The sequence below is a fragment of the Rhinolophus hipposideros genome (genome assembly GCF_964194185.1).
Source record: "Rhinolophus hipposideros genome assembly, chromosome: 5".
NCBI classification, from domain to species: domain Eukaryota; kingdom Metazoa; phylum Chordata; class Mammalia; order Chiroptera; family Rhinolophidae; genus Rhinolophus; species Rhinolophus hipposideros.
The window spans coordinates 52,970,793-52,983,092 of record NC_138051.1 but is presented as its reverse complement, the minus strand read 5'-3'; the positions used below and the strand labels follow the sequence as shown (position 1 = coordinate 52,983,092).

The following is a 12,300-nucleotide window of genomic DNA, read 5'->3' as shown; positions in this document are numbered from 1 at the left end:
CGCTGATCTTCAACTCCTAGATCCCTCTTCACCTGCTTCCATTTCTCTCCTGGGGTAATAACCAAAATCCTAAACTGTCTTTATTTTAATTTTGGCAGGTTGTGAAGACTTTATTAGCTTTGTGTTTGAATTTGGAAAGAGTTTATGTTCTATGCATCTGACTGAAGATGAAATAGCATTGTTTTCTGCATTTGTACTGATGTCAGCAGGTAAGATACCAAACATAAATAAAATGGTTAAAAAATTAGGTGAAGAATGTTTACAAGGCACATACCTTGTAGAATATTTGGTGAGCTACCGAGAGAGGTTTCCACATTTGCTAAATCTATTTTTAATGTTTTAATAACACCCTCCCCTCCACACACACATACATATATATACCCCTTTATGAAGACCGCATGCCGTTCTGATAAAATCTTAAGAAATCAGAATTGAATAAAACCGAGTCCACAGTTAACCTCTTGAGAACAAGATAAATACTGTCACAGATTTGGGTTGCCCTTCTTAACACCAAGTCTCCAAAATAACGTGTTTTGGGGTTTCGTTTTTGGTTTTGGTTTTGGTTTGTTTTAGTTTTAGTTTCAGGTGTATAAAACAACTTAATGATTAGACATTTACACCCCTCACAGAGTGATAAACCTCCCTCCCAGTCTACCCCTCTGACATTGCATATAGATGTTACTATACTATCGTATATAGCTGTGACTATATTCCCTATGCTATACTTTACATCCCACAACCAGATATATATATATATACGTATATGTATATATGTATATATATATGCATATATGTATATAGTTAATTATAGTTGACATTCAATATTATTCTACGTCAGTTTCAGGTGTACAGCGCAGTGGTCAGGCATCTACAGAATCTATGAAGTGATCCCCCCGAGAAGTCCAGTACCCATCTGACACCCTACATAATCTATACAACATTATTGATTATATTCCCCATACTGCATTTCACATCCCTGTGTCTATTTTCTAACTACCAATTGGTACTTTCTAATTCCTTCACCTTCTCCCCCATCCCCAAACCCCACTCCCATCTAGCAACCATCAGGTTTTTCTCTGTATTTCTGAGTCTATTTCTGTTTTGTTTGCTTGCTTATTCTGTACTTTAGATTCCATATATAAGTGAGATCATATGGTATTTGTCTTTCTCAGTCTGACTTATTTCACTTAGCATAATATTCTCTAGGTCCATCCATGTTGTTACAAATGGCAAGATTTCATTCTTTTTTTATGACAGCATAATACTTCATTGTATAAATTTACTACAATTTCTTTATCTAGTCGTCTATTGATGGGCATTTGGTTGTTTCCATATCTTGGCTATTATGAATAGCACTGCAATAAACATAGGGGTGCATATATTTTTTCGAATTAGTGTTTTGAATTTCTTTGGATAAATACCCAGGAGTGCAATTGCTGAGTCATAAGGTAGTTCTATTTTTAATTTTTTGAGGAACCTCCATACTCAAAATAACATGTTTTTTAAGACATTGTACTTTTCCCTACAATCTATTTGTATGTCATCCACAAGTTTATCTAAATTTAATCCATATTTTCAACCAGTGTTGCCTTTTGGGGATCATCAGTTTTGCAAATTTACCATCTTTTACTTGGGCTTCTTACACATGAAGCCTTTATCCTAAATTAACAACCCTTAAGTCATCTGGAATTCTGTTGACAATTTTAGTTGCCTTGGATTATAAGGTTATTTTCATATTTTCCAGAAAGGCTAGCAGGATAACAGTGTTTCATTCAGAAATGTAATTCTTAGAAAAGCTTGAGGGGTATTGGTGATTTCATTGGACTTGTATGAGTTTGGCCTTAGTGTAAATGGCTATCTGTTGGAAGCATGGGTTGGGAGTGGGAGGAGGCTCCCTTCCTTTAAGTATCAGTAGAAATAGAAAGATTTAATACCCTGGTAGATCAGTTTTCCACTTCCATAGGAGCAGATTTTAAAAAGAGAGTGGAACTGGCCTGTTAGTCTCTTAACTCTGCTTTGTGGTATACTATGGATCTAAGAGTCAGGAGGAATTGGGGTGTTCCAACATCATGTTGGAGGAATAGTAAGGAATATCATCTTTAATGTTTAGATCGCTCGTGGCTGCAGGAAAAGGTAAAAATTGAAAAACTGCAACAGAAAATTCAGCTAGCTCTTCAACACGTCCTACAGAAGAATCACCGAGAAGACGGAATACTAACAAAGGTGAGAGCCAAAGGTTTCCAGTTAGCATAGCCTGAAGGGCCATGGTGATTTCATTGGACTTGTATGAATTAACCCTTGCCACATATCATGTTGCCAACCAACCTTGTAAGTCATCTGACTAGCCACCAAAAGCATCAGTAAGCAACAGGCTACTGAAAAGAAACAAATATCTCCATTTCAAAAAGTCCGTATTTCTCTATCTCCAGATCTCTTCTTCCACAGTGATAGAGAGCAAGGTTTGAGATGGTAAAAAAAAAAAAAAAAAAAAAAGCATGTCGGAGTAAGAGGGGAAGGTGAGACTTGGGTTCTCGTCTCGACTGCCACTTTTACTTATGAGCATCTTTTCAGGTTATTGAATTATTTGTCTTCAAAATCGCATTTAAGGTATACCTAGTATTCTATGATACAGCTATATCATCATTTACTTTTACCAGTCCTCTATTACTGGGCATTTAAGTTGCTTCAAGTGTGTTTCACCATTCTAAGCAGTGTTGTAAAGAGCATCCATATTCCCTGAATATTGATTCTAATGTCTGTTCTCTCCTGACAACATGTCTTTTCTTCTCTTTACAGTTAATATGCAAGGTGTCTACATTAAGAGCCTTATGTGGACGACATACAGAAAAGCTAATGGCATTTAAAGCAATATACCCAGACATTGTGCGACTTCATTTTCCTCCATTATACAAGGAATTGTTCACTTCAGAATTTGAGCCAGCAATGCAAATTGATGGGTAAATGTATCACCTAAGCACTTCTAGAATGTCTGAAGTACAAACATGAAAAACAAACAAACAAAAATTAACCAAGACACTTTATATGGCCCTGCACAGACCTGGAGCGCCAACACACTGCACATCTTTTGGTGATCGGGGTCAGGCAAAGGAGGGGAAACAATGAAAACAAATAAAAGTTGAACTTGTTTTTCTCATGCATATGATTTCCATTATGCCTACAGATATGGACCCTTTTTCTGTCTCGACTTCTTGATCGTTGACCTCTGTTTACAATATAAGGAGGGTACTAAAGTTGGAGGATTTCCTTTTCTTGTAGCTCACTGCCCACAGACTTTCTACAGAGTCACCCATCTATCAGTAACAACAGAGAATCCAGCAATAATCGGTGACTGGTGTGCATAGCGGAGGTTGCAGCATTACTTTGCACAACTTGCTCTTTGTTTCATGAAGGAAGTTTCTGTTTTTTTTCACCGATTATTGCCAGTCAGCAGGATGGCACGAAAAGGGTCCATAGCACTAGCAACAATAGCATTATAATATATTACAGGGTAAATGGGCATGAAGACTATATATAGCTAAAAGAGATATTGTTTATATATTGTTTTAATTAATATAAAATGTAGTTACTGGTGTAGCTTTTCCTGTTGAATTGATAAGGCACTTTCATTTTGCACCTTTTTCTTTAAATTAAATGCTAGCGTGTTCACTGTCGTGTCGCATGTGCACCAGAAACACAAGTTTAACTGAGAAGGCTTGGAAGGTACGTCAGGAGGTATTTATGCTGCTGTTTACAAAATTACTTTTAAAAGACTGGCTGGTCATATCTAGAAATCACGATGTTGGCTTCTTTTTTTTAATATGTGAATTTGGAATTAGAAACAGAACTCTCCCTGAATTATACTTTGCGTTTTGGTAAGTTTAAGGATAGATGTGTTTATGCTTCATACAAAGTTGAATGATGGATTGGTGCTGTGGACTTACACCATCGTGCACATGACTTTTAAAAAGCTTTTTCAAAATGCCGCCTCATGGAGGTAAGGGGGGGGAGGCTCATTTTATACAATTCAGTAGTTACATAGACTCCGTCTCATCTTGGAATGCTCATGCTTTGAGAACAAATCAGTAACCAGAATATTTATTGGACTTTAGCCTTTATTATAAGAAGGACCCATAGATTATATCTGGAGCAAACGCACACTCCCCATGTGAGGACATGGAGCATTCACTTTATGAATGTTTGTGTTCTTGATATAATCTAGGAACCCTAAGAGTATATCTCAGAGTGAACTATTTCTAGACTAGCTGCCTCCGAGTGCTGTAATTCTAGACTATTGCTCTCCATATTTCATAGACGGAATAGCAGAGTGAGGGAGGCATGCCATGTTGTACCAGTTTCTCTTATTTAACTATCAAATATTTTAAGCCTTTAAAGTGAAGTCAATGCTAGCTGCAAAGATTTACTTTTGTATTTATCGTCACTAGAAAACTGTGGAGTGTAATTTATTTTATTAAATATTTAGAAGATTGATTGTTTTGGTGTTCAGGTGAGAAATATTGAATTGTTTTTCTTTAATTCCATGGGTGTTTTAAAAAAAAATAATAATTCCCAATGGGGGAAGGGAGAAGGAACAGCCTGATATACGAGTGTGCATATTTTAGAAATAAGTGACCTTTGGGAATGTAGGCATTTAGAGGATAACTTTAATCCCACTTGGGCTAGAAGTCAAACTTCTGGTCTTACATCCAAGACCATGTTTGTACAGAAAAGGAAACATCCTCCCATAGTGTAAAGGTAGGAGTTTCCGAACAGCCCTTGACAGCAAAGAAAGTGTCTCCTTTACCAGCAGGGTCCCTCCTGAATCTCTGGCAGGAACTGTGACTCCTGATGTGAGGCTGGATCAAAGTGAGGGCTGCCCAGAGCCCTTCACTCCATTTTGGACTCCACTGACTTTCTGACTTGTTTCCTGAGGGACTTGGAAAAGGAGAAGGAATTATTCACACAGAAGTGTGTATGAAGCCTAAATAACATCTAAAAAATTTTTTCTAAAGTATAGTAAGGGTGTAACCATAAATAGAAGAAGACTATTTACTTAAATTCCTTAGAAGCATATAAAATTTTATGTGTTTATATAGAGAGGTTAACTATAAGCATATAGTATTTATATTTGGGCAAGAAGGGTTAAATCAAATTTTTAATTTAAATAAGCGTAGTTCCTTTAAAGTTCAATAGTATTTATACTCTGAAAAGAGTCCCAAGCTTCGTTCAGTTATTTATTTGTCCATGTTTTTTCCTATTGTTTCTCCTTTGGGGGAAAATAGTGTGTTTTTATTTTGGTTTGGTTTGGTTTTTTGTTTTTCTGTCATTCTGATTCACTAAATTTGGGGATGGTTTTATTAAAGTATATTAACTTCTTTTTAACCAAAGCTTTCTGAATATGACCAGCCTCAGGTGCTAGCGCATTAAAGAGCAACTAAACCTAATTCCAGTGTCCATTTGTGAAATGATCAGAGCTAATTGAATTTCTCTAAGGGTGAGAGAGAACTTAATGTTGAACTTAAAAGCAATTCTATTCTTTTTCCCAGAAAGGATTTTGCATGTACCTAATGCAAAAAAAAAAAAAAAAAAAAAAAGCTCTAATCTCAGTAATAGTCACATCATGGTGACATTGCTTTTAGAGGAAACCAAGACACATTGACATGATGCTGCTACTAGGTCTTTCTGAAAGAAAAGCAGCTGTGGACTTGTAGAGCAAAGTACATCGACAGTATAGGAGCAGTAGTAGAGGCTTGCTCCTTGAAATGAGCGAACGGCTATTATTTGGATTGAAGTTGGGATCTGAAGTTAAACTATAAATTCAGTTGGAAAAAAAACAGGACGTCTAGAAAAGGATGTGAAAAACTTTGCATTTTTATTTTTCTCCTTGTTATAGAAATACCAATGTGATGACAAAATACTTGGTAATACAGAACAATTACGCTCAATAGTTCTTAAAATTAAAGTTTCCTAAACTTAAATGTCCAAGTGTTTTAAAGATTAGAATCATTGTTATCCCAGCTGCCATAAGGCCTTGTATACAAATTTTTACATAGAGTAAATGAGGCTTTTCTACAAATCCTGAATACGTTCGTTTACAATGGTGTCCAAATGGTTATATTGTGAAAAAAGTGGCTTTGGTCACAATGAAAACAAAAGTGCACGTGAAAGTGCTTTTTTGGACAGTTTGCAACTGTGTTAAAGCTATGGATTTTTTTTAAGTGTTCAGCCTAATTTACATTAAAGCTATGGATTTTTTTTAAAAAGTCTTCAGCATCCTAATTCACCCTTCCTAACTTAAGGAAAACATGACTTATGACACTGCTTCTAAGTTTGGTTGTTCTTTATAGTATGGATACCCAGATGTCTGTGAGCGTATAAGGGGTGGGCTGAGGGTCAGATGAGGATGGAGTGTGTGTGTGTGTGTGTGTGATATTTTCGTGTGTATGATGTGCGTATGTCGGACCGCTTCTAGGCTACTAAGTGTCAATGGAAAAGAAAACGTATTCAAAATACTTAAATCAAAACTAGAAGATGGGAAAAAAAAAAAGATTTATTCTATACAAAGCCTTGTCTGGACCACTTTAGAGAGACTTCTATTTTTTTAACCCTTCTATAAATATTTGATGGCACTTGAAATATTCCTGCAATAAAATGTGATTTGTGTAAAGAAAAAAAAAAAGATTTTGTAATGTGAAACAAAGAAAGAAAGTAATGTAATTTTCTAAAAAAAAAATACAAACAAACAAACTTTGTATTATTTTCTTGATGGAATTTGTCTATCTGTCTTTGGAAAACTTTTTATTTCATTGAATGTGCCATAGTAGAAATATGTGTTTTTAGTTTTAGACTAAGGAATAGCTGTTTGTGTTCCGACATTCCAAAATGCAAAACAACCTAGTAGAATCTTTAATGAAAAGGTTTAAGTAGGATGTAAGCTTCTCTCATTGTTGCTTTTTTGCACATTTTCTTCATTCCTCTCTAGTGCAATATATGTACATAGAGCACTTGCGGGTGTACCTTGATCCCTCAGGGAAAAATACATATTTGTACAGTTGTGGTTGTTGTTGTTTTTTTCTTTTTTTGTTTTTTTTTCTTCTTTTTTTGGGTTTTTTTGGCTAAGGAATGTCGATTGAATCACTTGTTATTGTTGAGGGGCAGCCAGATAATAATCCTAAAGCCACTGTTTCCAACATTGATTGTTTAAATCATGTGTCCTTCCAGTGCTATTATATTAAGATAATAATAATAAAAAGTTATTTTCTGACAGTTCTTTGTGCTGATTGGTGAAAAAAAAAGGGTAAACAAGCACCTTATGATTGACTTACTGTGAAAGACAATCCATCTTGATATCAACAATAGAAGCCCTATCATTTTGAAGTTGGGGTTAGGAGTCAGAAACAATGTGCTCAGGGATCTTCTAAAACTCTTAAAACAGGGTGGCCAGTACTACTGGGACAAATTGTGTTTTTTGTTATTAATAATAATGATAATACTATCCCTCCAGGGCACAAGTGAACTGTGTAGAACTGCATGTGTGTGTGAACTCTTCACTGTCATCTCATTTTGTTGCATTCGAAATGTATGTGTTCTCCAGGCTTGTGTGCTTAAAAACATTGAGTAACTTCCAGAGCCGTAGAAAGTTATGCCAGTATGTTCAAAAGATAAATGAATAGGTAATATACCAACAGAGAGCATCATTCAAACTACAATCCTGCATCCTCCATTTACTGTTTCTCTAATCATTAAAATTAGCATTATATATTAAAAGCTATTTCAAGTTCTACGTAACATGAATAAAAATTTTTTTTTATGAATAAAAAATTTAAAAACAAGTATTGAGATGAGAGCCCTGCCTATCAGTGCAGTGAGAGAGGTAAAAGATAAAACGTGTTTTTTTTTAATGCCAGCAAATAACTATCAATTTCACTATGTTCTCCTCTAGAAGCAAACAAACAAAAAATCCTTTATGTAACACAGTTCTTCTACACTTACACATTTGTAGTTTTTAAAATGTTGAATTAACATAAGAGCTAATGTTTAAAGACAAACAAAACCCACAAGGTAACAGCGACATAAGCCAGCTTTTAGGGTTACAGTTTGCGTTTTTGAAATATACAGTCAGTGAATCTCAGTGTAATTGTTGGCTTTGATTCTTCCATTCCACACTTGGAATATATATTCAGAAGAAGTTTTACATATTTTTCTTACTACCACAGAAAAGCAAAATTTGGGAAGACTTTCCATGTCATTTAGATGAAAAAAAGAACAAAAACATTTACCTTGTTGTTTTTGATAATAGACTATAAAAAATGGCAGAAATCTCTCTCTCTTTCTGTCTCTCATATATATATACATGCGTGCACACACACACACACACAAGTTATTGACATTTTTACATATAACATTTGATTGCCACTTCTTACTTACAAAGAAATGACATAACCCCATAAAAACAACTTTATACTGTAGATTAGATTAAGTGCCCAGAAATGCAATTGCAACAGTAACTCTTGATCTATTGCTAATAGTCTATGATACACGCCTTCATTCTGTCCCTAAACACTAGTATTATTAAAGAGGTTCCACCAGATTTCATTAGAGACCTTCCTATGATTGTTTATTCTTAAGAGATGAGAAGGCAATGTCTTTACAATGCAGTTGGTTTCAGTTCTGGGTCTGTTTGCTTATTTGTTAGTGTTTTAAGTGATAGCAGTTTTGTCAGGCTCTCAAACAATTTTAAAAATAATCCACAAGCCTGCTTCCTACCAAGAAAACGGAGATGGTGGGGGAGGGGTCTCCATGTTTATCCAGACCCTCAGAACTTAGAGCAATAAATACATTCAGTCATTTATTTACAAATGAGTGACAGAATATTCAATCCAAATAGAAACATTTTTTCTGCAGTGAACCATAACATGGAGTCTTGTATTAAGAAAATGAATATGAATATTTTAAATAGATGCCTAGAGAATCTGTTTCCTGTTTACATTTAGTGTGTTTACCACATTAGAATCACATTTTCTATTTTCCTTCTAAGAACTAATGAAAGATAGCTTGCTCTTAGCTTTGACATGCTGCACATGCCATTATGTTGTTCTCTAAGCGCAACTAAATTCTCTCCAGTGTTCACGTGTGAGTCTTTTCTCATTATTACTTCCATGTGAATGAATACTATTTCTAGGAACTTGGTTATCATTGAACAGATTGCATATGTAAATGCAGATAATTCTTGAGCAATATAGTGAATGTGATTTCACAAAAAACAAAACAAAAACAAAATATCTGTATGTACTGTACACACCTTCGTGAATCCAAAATTCTCTTCTTACCCACAATAGTTTGAAATCTCATATAAAACAGTGGTAAATTTTTAAACATTAGGACATTAGCTGGCTGCTTCTTTAAATGTACCTGTATTGTCTGCCTGCTCCTTTTGTGGAGATGTGTTTTTGTATTGGATGTTTGGGCCAATGGGAGGCTTCAAGCTACAACATATTTTCCCAGTTTAAATATATTTAACATATGACAAACCCCAGACAAGGCTTTTAATATGTATAAAGAACTGCAGTGTTAGGTGGTTTATTTGCAAACCGTTTTCAATGTTGTCCATTTTTATGGCACCTTTAACAATATTCTTGTTTCCAAAGTACAAAAAAAAATAGGTTAAATAATCTAGCCATAACTGAATGTCAAGCAATAAAACAAATGACTTTTGTGCATAGACTTAAAAAAATACAAATTTTAGACATCTGCATGTAAATGCAATCTCTTGTTTACTGCTTTCTTCAACTTGAGCAATTGATTCCTTATTTACTATTAACTTAAGAACTTGTAATGGCCTGTAAACATTTTCTCTCTTACTCTTCTTTCAAATTTACCTTCGTCGCTGCTTTTGAGTCATAATATTTAATGTTCTGCACATCTCTATACAGTTAACTTTTTGGCTTTCATTCTGTATAGATAAGAAAATGTTATATTATAAACAGCCTACTCAGTGCAAATATTTATCTGTTTATCAATTCCACAATATGCTGTATAATACTGGTTTTACTATATAATCTATTTTAGACATAGCTGTTTAGAACTAGAGTGTGCTATTTTTGTGTTTTTCTGATGTGTGGTGCTAGATAAGTTACTTTTGTGAACAAAAAATACCCTTTTATTCCTAGACAATACCACCTTTGGGTCTTGTTAATTTCACTGAGTATAACTATATATTTGTATATATATACATATATATATATATCTCTACCTATGCCCAACTGGCAGCTGTATCAGAGTGCTGGATTTGGGACATGCTTTTCTCTTTAAATACATAATATCATTATATAAATTATTCTAGAGTGTATTTAATTAGGATAAAATTACTTCCTTAGTATGGATATTTGACATCTATAGGGTGAATTTGTTTATAAATATGGATATATGAAAACTTATTAGCATTTACTTTGTTTGCTACTTGGCTTTATATCATATCTCCTGAGCTAAAAAATAATTTGCCAGGCCTTCAAGATCCTAAAGAAACACTTTAGTTTAATGGAGTAATACTTTTTTTTTTTCTTACTAAGGAATTATATTATTGGCACCTGACAGGGTTGTGTACTTAGCTCCTACTATAGATAATAGGCATTTATATAAAATATCCTTGGTGGCTTGATGGCAGAATAAACCTTTCCCCTCCTACCTGAGCCATGAGAAGTCTGGAGACTAACACTGTCATGGCAGAACATGGGCCATAAAGCAAATTCAACAAGGGGTGTTCTGTTTTAATATGACCTCATTCAGTTCCATGAACTGAGTGAAGGACCTTCATTTTAAGTCATTTAGTAATGAGCTTAGTTAAACTCTTTCACCTATTCTCCCAAGACCTATTGGCATTGTTAAAAATCGAAGTATATCAAATATCTAACTAAGGATGTAGTTAACCTTATTAAATATTGATTAGAATTGTTCTGTAATATTACTGAATTTGTAAGATCTTTAGCAAAGATTTTTGAGCAATTTATAAATATAGAGCAAATGGTTCTGTTTACTGCACTTTTGTAATTGAAGGTGATAAATTCTCAAGCCATGGTTATTGGCTTCCATGCACTGCATATTTACCCACCATTCTAGACATTTTCCATTTTTTTTGGAAGAGTTGCTGTTACCTTAATTATAAATGCAATCATGTGGTTAATGAGAGCTAATGCTAATAGTTAACCTTTTAAAGTGAATTGGCTACAGTTTAGGGAGAAATCTCTTTTAACACAAATCACTTCATTCCTTATTGCTTCGCTTAGAAAGAGATGGAAACTTTTTTTTAAAGCACCATTTAGTATCCTACGCTTCCTGAAGATAGAGATTGTATTTCTTTGTGTCTGCACAATGGCCAGCACATGTCAGCATTTGATAATTGTTAAATGACAAGTGTGCCCCAATTCAAACTCTTTTCCTGGGTTGTTACGGTAAATTTATAAAGTATATCATGTCTTACGGTTAACACTTTTGTCTAAAACGAAGTATTAAATCCATATTTGCAAAGACCACATGAAATGCTGATTCTAATTGTGTGTGGGTCTTGAGGATTAAGCACACGAATTTCACGAAACTCTGTGAGTAACAAACTCAGCCTTCTGTAAATATACATGCAAGTTTGGAAACAGTAATACTGTACCTATAAATATATCTGTCTGTTTTGTGTACAGTATGTAAAAATTCCTTTTCTGCCACACTAAAAATGCAAGCCATTTATGGGTATCCTAAAAATAGTATTGTACTAAAACTTTGCTAATGGTCTTTATTAGAGGATCATCCAACTTTTCATATACATTGGGTTTTCTTTTCAATTCACTCTTACAGTATTCTGCTTATTTCCAGCTGTTTATTTTATTGAGTCCTGAATTTAAAAAAGAAATATTTTGATTCATTTTGTAAATACAAGCTGTAAAAAAAAGAGAGATTTAATGTTGTCTTTTAAATACTCCGATTTTCATTCTAATATGAATGTTGTTATATTGTACTTAGAAACTGTACCTTTAATATTACATTACCTTTATTAAAAGTGCATTGAACACATCAATTTTAGATGTGCTTTATGTACTGTTATCCTATAATAAAACTTCAGCTTCTAATGGAACACTTGTTTTTCTTCTTTATTCTTTGTTATTGAGTTGCATTGCACATCGTTTTCTAGCTTATATCTTGTCTCCAGAAAACAGTCTAGTACAACCTTGCTACTCAGTGTGGTCCACAGACCAGTAACACTGGCATCACCGGTGACCTTGACCCTATTGGAAATGCAGAATCCCAGGTATCACTCCA

The 12,300-nt window shown here is 34.3% G+C and overlaps 1 protein-coding gene across 4 annotated transcripts in view; it reads left to right on the top strand.

Moving 5' to 3' along the window:
• RORA (RAR related orphan receptor A) overlaps positions 1-6,661 on the top strand; it is a 682,873-nt gene extending 676,212 nt beyond the window's left edge. For 3 of the 4 annotated variants that reach the window (XM_081048556.1, XM_081048555.1, XM_081048557.1), the window contains 3 exons: positions 99-209; positions 2,111-2,223; positions 2,797-6,661. In XM_081048556.1, coding sequence (XP_080904682.1) covers positions 99-209; positions 2,111-2,223; positions 2,797-2,961 — 389 coding nt within the window. In that variant the 3' untranslated portion in view covers positions 2,962-6,661. The remainder of the gene's footprint in view (positions 1-98; positions 210-2,110; positions 2,224-2,796) is intronic. The other variant, XR_013993354.1, reaches the window with a different exon arrangement.
• Positions 6,662-12,300: the final 5,639 nt, after the last annotated feature.